This window comes from Oryx dammah, unplaced genomic scaffold, assembly GCF_014754425.2.
Source record: "Oryx dammah isolate SB20612 unplaced genomic scaffold, SCBI_Odam_1.1 HiC_scaffold_3, whole genome shotgun sequence".
NCBI lineage: Eukaryota > Metazoa > Chordata > Mammalia > Artiodactyla > Bovidae > Oryx > Oryx dammah.
In genome coordinates this window covers 26,009,634-26,026,877 of record NW_024070187.1, presented here as the reverse complement: position 1 = coordinate 26,026,877, position 17,244 = coordinate 26,009,634, and the positions used below count along the sequence as shown (strand labels likewise).

Sequence of the window (17,244 nt, the reverse complement as noted above, 5' to 3'; positions counted from 1 at the left end):
TATGAAATTATATACTTTAAATAATTATATTATACATGAATTATATCTGAATAAAGCTATTTTTTCCAACAAAGCAAACCTCTAAATTAAAAAGAAATCAATTTTGAGGTTGGGGCAAGGTAGTGGAGTACAAAGATCTTAAGCTTACCTCCTCTCATGAGAACACCAAAATCACAACTATCTTCAGAACAACCATCAAGGAAAAAGCCTGGAAAGATCTTCCACAACTAATGTTATAAAGAAGGAACCACGAGACAAGGTGGACTCCAGGGAAAAAGCAGTAATTTTGTAAGTGCCTGAGCCAGAGCTTCCTGCTAGTCCTGGAGAGCCTCCCATAGAGCTAGGAGGTGGCTGCGGCTCACATGGAGAACAAAATCACTGGTGGTAGCCGTACTTAGGAACATTCTACTGTAGTAACAATGTTGTTGGTGGCTGCCATCTTAGCTTATTTGTGCCAAGACTTGGCCACACCCAGTAGCCTGTAGGTGGTATAGGGACATTTCAGGCCAAATAACTAATTGAGCAGGAACACAACTTCACTTATCACCAGACAGGCTGTCTAAAGACTTCTCAAGCCCATAATCATCTCTAAATAGGCCTCCAGACACTGCCCTGCACACCAGAGGGTTAGGACCAGCTTAATCCACCAGTGAGCAGGCACTGGCCCTTCCCTGTGGGAGGCCTGCAGTAGCCTCTAGACAAGCCTCATGCAAACACTATATACAAAACAACTATGTCCCACAGCTTGCAGATCCACCCCACTACAGCAGGCCAGACCTTACCCTGGGACCAGGTGGGCCCTGGCCCTACCCACTAGCAGGCCAATACAAGCTTCAAGACACTCCAGATCCCACATCCAACTGTGTGAAGAACCCCCCACAAACACACCAATAGTCTGAAACAAGCTCTGAGATCCCTGGGCCCTACCGCCAGACTCCAGGAACACTTCTGCCTGCCAAGAGTCTGGGACTAACCCCAGGAACAGGTATCACCCACCAGTGGGCAGGCAACAGTCCCAAAGTCTTCAGGACCCTACACTGCCCACCACTGAGGCAGTACTAACCCCAGGGTCCTTGAGGGTCCTGAATCTAACCACCTGGTGACCAGACTCCACTAAACAACAGCCAGTAGCTCCCACACAAGGTGGGGAATGGCAACCCACTGGATGAGAGGCCAGCAAAGCCTACCCAAATACTTATAAATAAGGACGCATCAGCCCTCATATGAGGAACCCCTCCAGCATATAGCTTGGGTGATAAAAGGAGAGTGCGCTGCTAAGACACATAGGACATCCCCTACAGAAGGTCACTTCTACAAGGTTGAGAAACATAACTAATGTACATAAAAACACATAAAAATAAAATTGAAAAACTAATACATAAACATAAAATTGCAACCTAGACAAAATGAGCCAGTGATGAATATGTTCCAGACAAAGGAACAAGATAAAATTCCAGAAGAACTAAGTAAAGTGGAAACAGGCAATCTACCAAGAAAGACTACAGAGTAATGATTGTAGAGATGACCAAAGAATTTGAGAAAATAGGTACACAGTGTTTAACAAAGAGTTGGAAAATATAAACTCAAAATGGATTAAAGATCTAAACGTAAGACCAGACACTATAAAACTCCTAGAGGAGAACATAGGCAAAACACTCTTCGACATAAATCACAGCAGGATCTGCTATGATCCACCTCCCAGAATACTGGAAATAAAAGCAAAAATAAACAAGTGGGATCTAATTAAAATTAAAAGCTTCTGCACAACAAAGGAAACTAGAAGCAAGGTGAAAAGACAGCCTTCGGAATGGGAGAAAATAATAGCAAATGAAGCAACTGACAAACAACTAATCTCAAAAATATGCAAGCAACTTATGCAGCTCAGTTCCAGAAAAATAAACGACCCAATCAAAAAATGGGTCAAAGAACTAAATAGACATTTCTCCAAAGATATACAGATGGCTAACAAACACATGAAAAGATGCTCAACATCACTCATTATCAGAGAAATGCAAATCAAAACCACAATGAGATACCATTTCGCACCAGTCAGAATGGCTGCGATCCAAAAGTCTACGAGCAATAAATGCTGGAGAGGGTGTGGAGAAAAGGGAACCCTCTTACACTGTTGGTGAGAATGCAAACTAGTACAGCCACTATGGAGAACAGTGTGGAGATTCCTTAAAAAATTGCAAATAGAACTGCCATATCACCCAGCAATCCCACTGCTGGGCATACACATCAAGGAAACCAGAATTGAAAGAGACACGTGTACCCCACTGTTCATCGCAGCACTGTTTATAATAGCCAGGACATGGAAGCAACCTAGATGTCCATCAGCAGATGAATGGATAAGAAAGCTGTGGTACATATACACAATGGAGTATTACTCAGCCATTAAAAAGAATACATTTGAATCAGTTCTAATGAGGTGGATGAAACTGGAGCCAATTATACAGAGTGAAGTAAGCCAGAAAGAAAAACACCAATAGAGTATACTAACACATATATATGGAATCTAATGATAACCCAGTATGCGAGACAGCAAAAGAGACACAGATGTATAGAACAGACTTTCGGACTCTGTGGGAGAAGGTGGGATGATTTGGGAGAATGGCATTGAAACATGTATACTATCATGTAAGAAACGAATCACCAGTCTATGTTTGATACAGGATACAGGATGCTGGGGGCTGGTGCACTGGGATGACCCAGAGGGATGGTATGGGGAGGGAGATGGGAGGGGGGTTCATGATTGGGAACTCATGTACACCCGTGGCGGATTCATGTCAATGTATGGCAAAACCAATACAGTATTGTAAAGTAAAATAAAAAATAAATAAATAAAAATAAAAATAAATTTTAAAAAAGAACAATCAAACAGAGATGAAGAACACAATAACTGAAATGAAAAATACACTAAAAGGAATTAAGAGGCGACTAAATGATACAGAGAAATGGATCAGACAGAATAATAGAAATCACTGCCACTGAAAAGGAGAAAGAAAAAAAGAATGAAAAGAAATGAGGGCAGTTTAAAAGACCTCTGGGACAACATCAAACACATTAATATTTGCATTATAGGGGTCCTAGAAGAATGAGAGAGAGAGAAAGGGCTTGAGAAACTACTGAAGACATAATAACTGAAAACTTCCCTAACCTGGGAAAGAAAACAGACATCAAAGTCCAGGAAGCACCAATAGTCCCATACAGGATTAACTCAAAGAGGAACAGGCCAAGGCAGATTGCAATTAAAATGGCAAAAATTAAAGATAAAGAGAAAATATTTAAAGTGATAATGTCAGCCACAAAGCAAGCCTTGGTAAATTTAAGAAAATTGAAATCATATCAGGCATCTTTTGTGACCACAACACCGTGAGATTAGACATCAGCTATAAGAAAAAAACTGTGAAGAGTACAAACAGTATGTTATGAGTCACCAATGGATCACTGAAGAGATTAAAGAGGAAATTTTTTAAAATACCTAGGAGAAGGAAATGGCAACCCACTCCAGTGTTCTTGCCTGGAGAATCCCAGAGACGGGGGAGCCTAGTGGGCTGCCGTCTATGGGGTCACACAGAGTCGGACACGACTGAAGCGACTTAGCAGCAGCAGCAACAGCAGCAGCAGAGACAAACGAAAATGAAGATAACGACAATCCAAAACCTATGGGATGCAGCCAAAGCCGGTCTAACGGGGAAGCTTACAGTGATACAAGCTAACTTAGAAAACAAGAAAAATCTCAAATAAACAATACCAAAAGAAACAAGAACAAAACACAAAGTTAGTAGAAGCCAGCTGATGGAACTGCCTCTATTTCATGTTACTATGCCTCCCTTGGAGAAGGACCTGCCACAGCCTCCGCTACTCACCCCTCAGGGCTGGATCCAGCACCCGCCGCGCGCAGCCAAGACCCTGGCTCGTGCGGCCTCGTCTCAGACACTGGCGCCATCACTGCAGCAGGGATGTGCCTATACCAGACCCACTCCAAGAGAACCCCCACTCCCTTTCCCATGCATGGGGAAAATCACCTTTCTGATGTGATTTTCTTCTTCTGTCTTAATAATTGAACTTTTACTTTAGATAAAGTATTCTGTATGTCTTTCATAACTTAGCTATGGACTGAGGGATGGGGTCATGCAGGCAAAATGCCTTCTACAATTTTCTACGTGGCCATCCTTAGTTTCGAAGCTGCTTGAGGCCTCCGTAGTTTCTTCATTGTACTGCAGAGCTTTCCCAGAGCTATTTTCATCAAGATATAGTTGTTTATTGAGTGTTACTATTTTATGGGGAAAGAAGAATGTTGGGACTTGAGTTCACCATCTTGCTGATATCATTGCCAGAAAATAGTTTATGTTTAAAAAACTTGTTTCCTGACTTTCAGTCTCCAGTCCCACATGTAAAAGAAACTTTAATGTTGACACTATTTCCTGACAAAAAGTAAAAACCTGAACAGCATGAAAAATCAAACTCTTCTTGAATCCAGGAGAGAGCAGAGAACACAGGGCAAAATCGTTTCCCCCTAGACTGCAGAGACAGACAAGCCAACACAAGAAGTCACAGCTTACCAGAGCAGACACTTACACGTAGAAACCACTGTGGGAACCACTGCCAAGGCAGGAAAATCTGAACTATATTTGATGTATTGCTGGAGGCTCCACCCAGACAAGTCTGAAAGTTAAAAACTCCAGGGTCTCAGTCATAGAGGAGGACCCCACAATTTTCATCTACTCCAGGAGCTCAACTTAGATTCTCACAGTAAATACTGGAGTAAAATCCCCTTAAGTTTCTGGCAGAGACAGAGGGAAAGGAATCATTTTGAAATATACCAGAACACTCTGTTTATCTTAACAAAGCCTGCTCTCAGGAGAATATCATTAGCCACAGTCTAAACCGCTGCATTATTATTCGCATCTAGTAAACTTGGTATAAGAAAAAAAAAACCCAGTCTTGCCTTCCACACAAAATAAAGAAAATACCCAACTCCAGGCCCCACTAGCCACTCTATTCCAGCTAAGGAAAGAGAAAAACACTGAGAAACGTTTGTGAAGTTCACAGTCCAGAGACATGGGCTCACTAAAAGACTAAGAGCTAGTCACAGGATTGTAGGACACTCCTCCTTCCCCAGACTACATTACAAAAGGCATATTTTCGTCAGTTTCTTTACCTGATAAATCATGTCAAGTGCTATTTAATGCTTTTGTCCCTGAAAGATACACATTTAAACCTATTCCCCCAATGTGACGGTACTTGAAGGCAGTGCCTCTGGGAAGTGATTCACTCATGAGGGTAGAGCTCTCATGAATGAAATTTGTGCCTTTACTTAAAAAAAAAAAAAATCCCAGAAATTTTCCTTGCTCCTGCCACGGTGCAAAAACACAACAAAAAGATGTCTGTGAGTAGGACACAGACCCTCAATAGGCAATGAATTTGCTAGCACCTTCATCTTAGACTTCTCAGCTTCACGGAACTATAAGAAATACATTTCCATTGCCTATAAGACACCCAGTCTATGACATTCTTTTATAGCAACTCAAGCTGACTAATACATTCAGTTATCAAGAAAAAAATTACACCAAATATTAGAAAGCAAAAACTCCTTTAGAAGAGGTAGTAAGCAACACAACTGGGAACTAGGCACAGCAGAGATGGTGAAATCAATCAGATTGGGAATTTTAAATATGTATGATTAATAAGCTAACTTATCTATTACAGGAAAAAAAATGACAGAATATATGGACAGATAAGCAATTGAAGAAGGGAGATAAAATCCTAAAAGAAAAAGAAAAATTTTAAAATAAATGTTAGAGACCAGAAACATGAACACAAGTGAAAAATGCCTTTGTAGGTTTATCAGTAAACTGGAGAAAACTGAAAAAACAATCTCTAGCCTTGAGGATATATCAATAGAAATATCCAAAACTAAGTAGCAAAGAGAACAAAAACTGGAAAAAAAAAATCAAAACAGACTATCCAAACACTAGGAGACACCTCCAAAGGTTTAATATATGTATAATGGTAGTACTGGGCTTTCCAGGTGACTCAGTGGTAAAGAATCCATCTGCCAAACTAGAGACGTGGGTGCTATTCCTGAGTCAGGAAGATCCCACTGGAGAAGAAAATGGCAACCCTCTCAAGTAATCTTGCCTGGAGAATTCCATGGACAGAGGAGCCTGGTGGGCTACAGTCCACGGGATTGCAAAAGAGTCAGACATGTCTTAGTGACAAAACAATAATAACAACTGGTAATACTAGAAGAAGAAGAAAGAAAAAGGAACAAAAGAAATATGTGAAAAAATAATGACCACGAATTTCCCCCAAATTAATGTTGGACATCAAAGCACAGATCTAGAAAGCTCAGAGAACACCAATGTCCCTGAAACAAGGATAACTGTTGAAAAACTATACCTAGGCATATTGTCTTCAAAATACAGAATTAGATAAAGAAAAAATCCTGGAAGAAGCCAGAGAAAAAAACACCTTACATAAAGGAGAACAAAAATTACACTTGATTTCTCCAAAGAAACTTTGCAAGCAAGAAGAGAGTAGGGTGAAATAAAGTGTTGAGAGAAAAAAAAAATCTAGAATTCTGCATGCTACGAAATTGTCCTTTAAAAGTGAAAGAGAAATACTTTCTTAGACAAACAAAAATTGATGAAATTTGTTGTCAGTAGACTTGCCTTACAAGAAATGCTATGTTTCTTAAAAAGAAGGAAAGTAATACGAGCCCAAAATCTGGATCTGCATAAAGGAAGAGAATTGAAGCATGTGCAAGTACAGGTAAAACAAAAAGTTTTATTTTTCTTATTCTTTATGGGTCTAACAGAGCCATTATTATTTTCCTCAAATATTTTGCTCAAAATAATAGCAACAGTATATTCAATTATGTATGTGTGTACATATATATATATACACACATACATATGCATATGTTTCTATATGCTTAAATATAAGTGAAATGTATGACAACAATGATGCAAGCAATGGAAAGGAAAAACTAGGATTTTTTTCAACTACAAGGTACTCACACTACCCATGAAGTAGTGCAGTACTATTTAAAGGTAGACCAGAATTAGTTATAAACTAGAACTAACACTTAAAATGTATGGATGTGAGAGTTGGACTATGAAGAAGGTTGAGTGCCAAAGAATTGATGCGTTTGAACTGTGGTGTTGGAGAAGACTCTTGAGAGTCCCTTGGACTGCAAGGAGATCCAACCAGTCCATTCTGAAGGAAATCAGCCCTGGGTGTACTTTGGAAGGACTGATGCTAAAGCTGAAACTCCAGTACTTTGGCCACCTCATGTGAAGAACTGACTGATTGGAAAAGACTCTGATGGTGGGAGGGATTTGGGGCAGGAGGAGAAGGGGACAACAAAGGATGAGATGGCTGGATGGCATCACCGATTCGATGGACGTGAGTTTGCGTGAACTCCGGGATATGGTGATGGACAGGGAGGCCTGGCGTGCTGCGATTCATGGGGTTGCAAAGAGTCGGACACGACTGAGCGACTGAACTGAACTGAACACTCAAAAAGTAAAAAATGAAGTGTAGCTATATTCTAAGAAAGGACAGAAAAGGAATCATACAAAATACTCAAAGCCACAAAAGGCAGGGGGAAAAAATGAACAACAAAAAATATCAACAATGTGGGAGCTCCTTGATGGCCTAGTGGGTAGGATTCTGGGCTTTCACGACCATGGCCTAGGTTCCTAAGATCTTACAAGCTGTGCAGCATAGGCAAAAAAAAAAAAAAAGAAGAAGGGCAAACAGAAAACAGTACTGTACACTAATTCAACTATATCAATAATCATTCATGTCAACGATCTAAATGCACTAGTTAAAAGCCAGATTGTCACAGTGGATCAAAGATATCACTATTCTTGTATAGTAAGCCTTGTCTACAAAAATCCCACTTTAAATATAAAGACATATAAATGTAAAGTAGATGGATAGAGGACAACATACCACATTAATACTAATCAAAAGAAAGCAAGAGTGAAAGTGTTAGTTGTTCGGTTGTGTCCATCTCTTTGCAACCCCATGGACCGTAGCCCACCAGGCTCCTCTGTCCATGGAATTCTCCATGCAAGAATACTGGTGTGGGTAGCCATTTTCTTCTCTGGGGGATCTTCCCAACCTAGGGATCAAATCCAGATCTACCTGCATTGCAGGCAGATTCATTACCATCTGAGCCACCAGAGAAAGCTTTTTATTCAGAAAGAGTATGCTTCAAAGTAAAGATAATTATCAGAGATAAAGAAGGTCATTACATAATGGTAAAGGGGTCAGTTCTCTAAAAAGACGTAATAATCATTAAGGTGTAGGCACCTAACAACAGAGCATCAACTAAATGAGGCAAAAACTGATAGAATTGAAAGGAGAAATAAATGAATTCCCTGTCACAGTTGGAGACTTCACCCTCTCTCAGAAGTGGACAGACCAGTGGGCATAAAATCCATAAGGACACGCTTGAACTCAATAACACCATCAGTCAACTAGATGTAATTGACACCTACATGCTACTTCATCCAACAACAGCAGAATACATTCTTCTCAAGCTCATACAGAACATTTCCCAAGACAGACTATGTTTTGAGTCATAAACACACTTCCACAAATTTAACAGACTAGAAATCATACAGCGTCTGCTCTCAGACCATGTAGAATTAAATTAGAAACCAAAAACAGAAAGATCAATGGAGACTCACAAAATACATGGAGATTAAGCATCACAATTCTAAATAACACATGGGTCAAAGAAGAAATCTCAAGAGAAATTTTAAAATATTTTGAACTAAATGAAAATGAATACAGAAACAATCAAAAGTTCTGAGATATAGGATAAACAGCTCGTACAGGGAAATTTATACCACTAAAAACACATATGAGCATCTAAGTTACCATCTTAGGAAAAAATTTTTAAAGAGCAAATACAAAATAAAATATGAAATACCCAAGTAAAATATTAAATACCAAAATAATACCCAAGAAAAGAAATTAAGAATTAATTTAATTAAGAATTAATTCTAATTAAGAATTAGAGAAAAAATCAATGAAATTAAAAATAAGAAATGAACAGAGAAAAGCAACAAAACCAAAAGCTGATTCTTTGAAAAGATCAATAAAATGTATAAACCTCTCACCTGGCAAACTAAGAATAATGAGAGAAGACATAAATCACTAATATTATAAATGAAGGGGGAGATATAACAATAGACCCCATATACATTAGAAGAATAAAGGAATGTTATGAACAACTCTATGCCCATAAATTTGATAACCTAGATGAAACAAACCACTTCCTTAAAAGGTTCAACTGCCAACTTCTCATAAGAAGAAACAGATAATCTGAATAGGTCTAAATCTATTAAAGAAATAAAGACAGCCTTCCAAAACTAAGAGTACCAGACCCAGATGGGTTCACTGGTAAATTCCACCAAACATTTAGGGGAAAAAAATTATACCAATTCTCTACAGTCTCTTTCAGAGGACACAAGTAGAAGGAATACTTAACTCATTGTATGAGGTCAGTATTACCTTAATACTAAAACCAGACAAACACATTACAATATAACAGACCAATCTCTCTCATGATTCTAAATTAACACTTTTTTTATCTTGTTTGAGATTTATAATTATTATTCTAAGAAAACAACTGCATTATATTTCCCTGTTAATATATCTTTTTCTAATAACTCTATAAGCAATATTTTTCACTGCTGATTAATATTCAGGGGAAGAACCAAGGAAATCAAGTGCAGAGAAAATTCTTCTTGAAATATTCACTGATTTCTCAATTGAGAATCATTTATCCTTACTCTAAATGGATCCATTTTGAAATTTTTATCCTATAAACTTAAAGCTTTTAAGTTTAAATATAAACTTTAAAAAAATCCAAGGTTTCTGTGACTACAAAAAATCCAAGGTTTTTATGACTGCAAGTTCCAAATAACTACACTGAAGCATAGCTACAAAAAAAGTTAATGGCATTTAGAGTTTTATATTAATAAATATAAGCTACCTAGAACAATGAAATAAAAACTATGTACTATTCAGACTGTACCAAGAATATTACTCTTAGTTCTCTATCTCATATTTTAAAGAGAGAAAAAGTCAAAAACTGAAGATCCCTAGATAACCTCAAAGGAAGATAAGTTATCTTGAAGTTAAATACTGAGAAAAATCAAAGGTATTTAGAACATTTATCCTTACGAGCAAAGATTTAAAGGCAGATTCAAGAGAAGTCATAGGAAAAGGGAGAATTAAGAAGATGGCAAGCAGGTAAATTTAAGTCCGTTTAGGAAGGAAATTGTAAGAAACTGAGTAGTCTACTACTGGAACAAGAAACCTCAGGGGTATGGAGTTTTTTAATCACAAGAGGTGCTCAAGCAGAAATAGTGATCACTTGAAGGAAATTTTAAGTACAGTCCCTTAGTTCCTTCCACAAAATTCACTGAATGACAACTACCGACCAGGCACAGTACATCTAAGAGTACTCTAACGTTAAGATTCAATTACCTTAAAATCTAGAAAGCGGATGAAACGGCTAATTTTTAACTTACCTCTTTTTCCTCCTTCAATATTTTTACTTCATAAAGTCGTCGGAGATTTGAGCAACTATTTTGCTGTTGATCTTTCTTGATGTTTACATTTTCATAATGAGGCGACTTTTTCCTTTAAAAATCAAGAAAAAAAAACTTATTCTCAATTTCAAATATATAAATGTCTATATAAGCTAAGAGAATATTTTTATACCAATATTTCCTGCTTAAAAAGTATTCAGTAAGATCATGTTATTGATGATAAACACATCTGGGTGTTGTTAGGCCAATATATCCTCAGTAAGTGCTAAGTCACTTTAGTCACGTCCAACTCCTTGCAACCCTATGGACTGTGGCCTGCCAGGCTCCTCTGTCCATGGAATTCTCCAGGCAAGAATACTGGAGTGGGTTGCCACGCCCTCCTCCAGGGGATCTTCCTGACCCAGGGACTGAACCTGTGCCTCCTGTGTCTCCTGCATTGCAGGCAGATTCTCTACCTGCTGAGCCATTGGGGAAGTCCCAAGGGAAAAACAATTAATGCTACTTATATCACATGACAATCAGAAAAAAAAGCATAAAGAAAGATCTTTGAAAATGAAAGGAAGCTTATTTTCCCTGAAATTTACACAACCTCAAGTGAGAATAATAAACCAAGTAAGCAACGAGTAACAGCTCTGGAGTCAGACAGCCTGATGAGAATCCTAAGATTGCTACCTACTAGCTACGTGACTTTGCACAAATTGCCTAACTTCTCTAAACTTCAGATTTGACTCTTCTTCTATAATTAGAAATATTGATAACTAATTCTCAAGGTTGCAATGATTAGAGCAGATAATTATATGTGAAGTGTTTGGTGGCATACAGTTTTTCTAATTCTTAAACAGAATTCTGGGGAAACAGTTTCACATTAAACATTTCCAATGAGCTGTATTGAACATAAGCAGATTATAAAACAGATAATAGAAAAACAAATGCTTAGGTTACATCATTGTCATTACTTTTTTGTTTACATATTACTGTGAGTTAAACAATGCATAACATCTCAGTTCACTATTAAATGCTGACTTCGTTGATTTTTTTTACACAAAATTCAACAAACATTTTCAAAACCTCAAATAGTTTTATGGATAAAAATATTTATATTAGGGACATAAAAAGAGTCACATATCATTTAAGTCTGTTTCCCAAATTAAAAAAAAAAAACCTATAGGCCTATCTTTCCATTTAGAATAGTCAAATATTTCCATTTTTTAAACTTTTTATTTTGTATTGGAGTATGGCTGATTAACAATGTGATAGTTTCAGGTGAACAGCAAAGGGACTCATCCATACATCTACATGTAACTTCTTGTTGTTCAGTTACCCAGTCATATCCAACTCCGTGTGACGCCATAGACTGCAGCATGCCAGGCCTCTCTGTCCCTCACCATCTCCCAAAGTTGCCCAAATTCATGTCCACTGCATTGGTGATACCATCCAGCCATCTCATCCTCTGACACCCTCTTCTCTTTCTGCCCTCAATCTTTCCCAGCATCAGGGACTTTTCCAATGAGTCAACTGTTGGCATCAGATGACCAAAATCCTGGAGTTTCACCTTCAGCATCAGTCCTTCCAATGAGTATTCAAGGTTGATTTCCATTAAGATTGACTGTTTTTATCCCCTTGCTGTCCAAGGGACTCTCAGGAGTCTTGTCCAGCACCACAGTTCAAAGGCATCAGTTCTCAGGCACCCCGCCTTCTTTACAGTCCAGCTCTCACAGTGTATGTGACCAATGGGAAAATGATAGCCTTGACTTTACAGACCTTTGTCAGCAGAGTAATGCCTCTGCTTTTCAACACAGTGTCCAGGTTTGTCATAGCTTTCCTGCCAAGAAGCAAATGTCTTCTGATTTCATGGCTGCAGTCACTATCCACAGTGATTTTTGGAGCCCAAGAGGAGGAAATCTGTCACGATTTCCACCTTTCCCCCCTCTATTTGCCATGCAGTAATGGGGCCGGATCTTAGTTTTTTTAATATTTATTTTTAACCCAGGTCTTTCACTCTCCTCCATCATCCTCATCAAGAGGCGCTTTAGTTCTTCTTTGGTTTCTGCCATTAGAGTGGTATAATACGCATATCTGAGGTTGTTGATGTTTCTCCCACCTATCTTGATTTCAGTTTGTAACTCATCCAGCCCAGCATTTCTCAAGGATGTGCTCAGCATATACATTAAACAAACAAGGGGACAGCAGACAGCTCTGCCATACTCCTTTCTCAAACTGAACCCCTCAGCTGTTCAACACAGGGTTCCAACTGTTGCTTTTTGACCCACTTATAGGTTTCTCAGGAGACAGGTAAGATAGTCTGGTATCCCAATCTCTTTAAGATCTTTCCACAGTTTATTATGACCCACATAGTTAAAGGTTTTGGCAGGCAATGAAACAGAGGTAGCTGTTTTTCTGGAATTTCCTAGTTTTCCCTGTGATACAGCAAATGTTGGCAATTGATCTCTGGTTCCTCTTCCTTTTCTAAACCCAGCTTCATCATCTGGAAGTTCTTGGTTCGCATAATGCTAAAGCCGAGCATTCAAGATTTTAAGCTTAACCTTACTAGCACAGGAGATGAATGCCACTGTCCGAAGGTTAGCACAATATTTAGTACTAGCCTTCTTGGGAACTGGGATGAGGACTGAGAAGTATAATTAACTATACTTCTAGTGTAACTACACATATCTATGCTCCCCCAAACTCTCCTCCCATTCAGCAAATATTTCCATTTTTATACCATATCAAATCTCTCAGAGTAATTATGACTCAATCAATAAACAAGAAGTAATAAAGAAAAAATGGTATAAAATATTGACTACCAGAAGGAACTAAAACAAGTCCAAATAAAAGATACAGTGAAGGCAGCAAACCAAAGAGTAGACAAATTACGGAAATGATGAACTAGCTGAAGCAGTTAGGAGTGCAATGTAAATGGATACATTCCTACTGCTGCTGCTGCTGCTAAATCGCTTCAGTCGTGTCCGACTCTGTGCGACCCCATAGACGGCAGCCCACCGGGCTCCCCCGTCCCTGGGATTCTCCAGGCAACAACACTGGAGTGGGTTGCCATTTCCTTCTCCAATGCAGGAAAGTGAAAAGTGAAAGTGAATTTGCTCAGTCGTGTCCAACCCTCAGCGACCCCATGGACTGCAGCCTACCAGGCTCCCCCGTCCATGGGATTTTCCAGGCAAGAGTACTACTAGCAAAGTGAAAATGCAAACAGAAGAAAGGGAAGAAACAAGACAAGTAGCAAAGATAAAAAAGAAAGTAACATTTAAAAACTAGGATGAGAATGGGAGCAGGACAGGGCTAGAGAAGTAAAAGTGACTGTTATAAAGAAAATAGCAAGCAAAATTATAGCAACATAATTAGAATACTGGTCATGCCTGAGGTACTCAGTTAGATGTGTAGTGAAATGGAAAAAAATCATCACAGAACTACATACCCTAAAAAAGGGTTAATTTTGCCTAATGTTGACAAAACCTCAATAAAACTGATAGGCAGGCAGACATATAGGGAACCAACCAGCCAAACTGAAAGAAGAAAGAGTAAAGTACTAACAAAAGTATTATGTCAAGGAAATGAGCACCATTAAGAGCATTTGACAGACTTTGCCTTATTTGGAATGACAAAGATTAAATTTAGATCCCATTACTATATATCAGAGAAGGCAATGGCCACCCACTCCAGTACTCTTGCCTGGAAAATCCCAGGGATGGAGGAGCCTTGTAGGCTGCAGTCTATGGGGTCGCTAAGAGTCGGGCTCTTTCACTTTTCACTTTCATCCAATGGAGAAGGAAACGGCAACTCACTTCAGTATTCTTGCCTGGAGAATCCCAAGGACAGAAGAGCCTAGTGGGCTGCCGTCTATGGGGTTGCACAGAGTCGGACACTACTGAAGCGACTTAGCAGCAGCAATCTGTGTATACATGTTAAGTTTATACATGTTAAGTTTCTAGTGTAACTACTAAAAAATAAAAATACATGGTATATCTCCCATACTAGGAAAGTGAACAAAGAAAAGGACAATAGAACAGGGTATAAATTCCCCAAAACAAGGACCATGTTTTATTCTTTTTATTCTCAGTTACTAAGTTCATTCCTAGGTTATAGCAAGAATTCAAACAATGTTTGTTCAATGAATGAACAGCAGCAGGGGAGTTTAAGCAAGAGTCTAAGCTATGTCCACTGCTGGTATACACATGTATCTGAATGTGTCCAGCAAATTAACTGGAGGTAATCACTGTGGGACTTCCCGTGAGAAAATTCATTGTATGAGAGAGAAAGGATCAGGCACATAAGCTGGAACCTATTTAAAAAAAAAAAAAACTAAATCATGGAAAGCAGTTATAGCTTCTGAGAACATCGTATCTATTAGTCAATTTTGCCCTCCATGGACTCATATCAAAGACCATACTCGTGTCTAAGATAAGAGCAGGAAAAAAATAAAGACAGTTATTTTACAAGAAATGTATTTCCTAGTTAAACTTTGCAAATATTACCTTCAACCTAATGTTATGGCTCTGACTCAAAAGTGAGAATGCCTTCTCAATCTATCATTAGTCAGAAGAATGGACACCAGAGCCAGGAACAAGATAAAGAATCCTGGCGTCACCTACTTTTATATTTTTCCTGAACTTTTGTCTATCTTGTAATTAAAGACAGCATATTTTAGTACTTAGACACATGGGCTATATATCAAGTTCTGCCACTGAACAGCTACATGATATTAAATATGTTATTTCTTCTCTGACTCATTTTTCACTAATAAATAGATATAACAATAGAAACTACACAGAGACGTGTGAATATTAAATGAGTTAATACATGTAAAACAGGTAGCACAGGATCTGGCAGACTGAAAAAGCAATAGTTTTCACATGGCTTAGCCTAAAGTATAACATTTCTTTAAGTTTTTTATACTAATTTTTCCTTTCATAACAGCATAACCTAGTCTAAATTATTTGTCAAAAACTACAGTAAAAGTATACTATTTTTTTACTTACTGGGTTATATCATACTGTCCAGGTCCAGGCCCTGAAGTTATAGGTAATTGGAGTCTTCCCAAAGAGTTGCCAAAATGTATCCCCTTGTATTTCAAAGTTGCATTGGAAAAATCCTTTTAAACAAAAAGGGAGGGTGAGAGATAGCTTATATAAATCATGAAACAAAGTTTAACTTTACTCAAGTCTAAAGCAAGGATAGCCTTAGTCAATGAGTTTACCCTGGTAAATGCTAGAATCTTCTCTGATATAGGTTATCATGATAACTTAGATAATCTAAGTTATCACTGTATCCTATTCCACTCCTAAGTCAACCAGGATTCCCAGAGAAGGACCTCTAGCTAAGCATGAAAGTGAAAGCTGCTCAGTTGTGTCTGACTCTTTACGGCCCCCTGGACTGTAGCCCGCCAGACTCCTCTGTCCACAGAATTCTCCAGGCAAGAATACTGGAGCGGGCTGCCATTCCCTCCTCCATCATAACTTCAACCAATATGAACAGCTTTGCTCTAGGCAGTACACTCAACAAGCTAAATCCTTAAGGGTAATGAAAATCAGCTCCTTACCATTTAAATCAGGGAGGAAGGGCAGAATTGCATGATTTAGGCAAAGTCTAACAATAATGACTTAATTAAATAGAAATTAAATTAGAATTCAAACATCACCAACAGATACTAGATAATGTCTAATTACTTGATATTTAAGTCTATAAGATATTCACATAAAATTTTCTTATAGTAACAAATACACAACAAAAATTAAACTCAATTCATTTTATAGTTACTATTTGAGATCAGGATCAGTACTTTAACACCAAAGAAGTCATTTGTGACATGAGAAATCAGCAATCATCTTCCTTCACATCTACTATAATAAATACCAAAATTAAGCATGACTCACTGAAGATTTTGTTTCAGAGAAGGTAAAAACACCTGCTTTCACTAGACACTAATAATATAATATGAAACAAGAACAGCAGTGTTTCTTATAGGATTCTCTTATGTTGAGTAATCATTTAAAAAATTTATAAAATCTTATTTTTTTAACTGATGTAAAGTTAAACTCTAGTCTATTTAACTTTTAATTCAGATTTGTAAAAATACAGCTTTAAAATAGGAATGGATTATTAAAACACTATATAAATACAATGAATAAAATCCCAGTAACATAAACTTTTAGTTTAACTGCATAAAACAGCATGCCAGTTGTTCTAGATGATCACTGCTATTCTCAAACAGTGGAGCCAATCCCTCTCAATTACCACTGTAAGCAATATTAATTAAACAAATAGTGATTAAATGTTAAGAAGACAAAATTCTAGTTCAGACTGGTTAATCAAATCAGATTCCCACCAGAACCTCAAAAGAAGAGTGTAAAATACACTCAAATTATCAGTGCTGGTAAAGAATCCACCTGCAATGCGGGAGACCTGGGTTCAATCCCTGCATTGGGAAGATCCCCTGGAGAAGGGAATGGCTACCCACTCCAGTATTCTGGCATGGAGAATTCCATGGACGGTACAGTTGCAAAGAGTTGAACACAACTGAAAGACTCTCACTCTTTTTTTTTTCTTCTTCAGAAACTAAGAGAAGGTATCATTCACATTCATATTCCACTTCAAGGAATTTCTGGAAAATATAGCACAGCAGAGACTAGAACCAGAAAAAGACCTT

General features: G+C 38.0%; 1 protein-coding gene across 1 annotated transcript in view; it reads right to left on the bottom strand.

Annotated features, from left to right (window-relative positions):
• The window catches only part of STPG2 (sperm tail PG-rich repeat containing 2), a 349,046-nt gene that overhangs the window by 296,508 nt on the left and 35,294 nt on the right, over nucleotides 1-17,244 (bottom strand). Inside the window, exons 4-5 of the mRNA XM_040238384.1 lie at nucleotides 15,578-15,690; nucleotides 10,566-10,677 (exon numbers count right to left, since the gene is read on the bottom strand). Coding sequence (XP_040094318.1) covers nucleotides 10,566-10,677; nucleotides 15,578-15,690 — 225 coding nt within the window. The remainder of the gene's footprint in view (nucleotides 1-10,565; nucleotides 10,678-15,577; nucleotides 15,691-17,244) is intronic.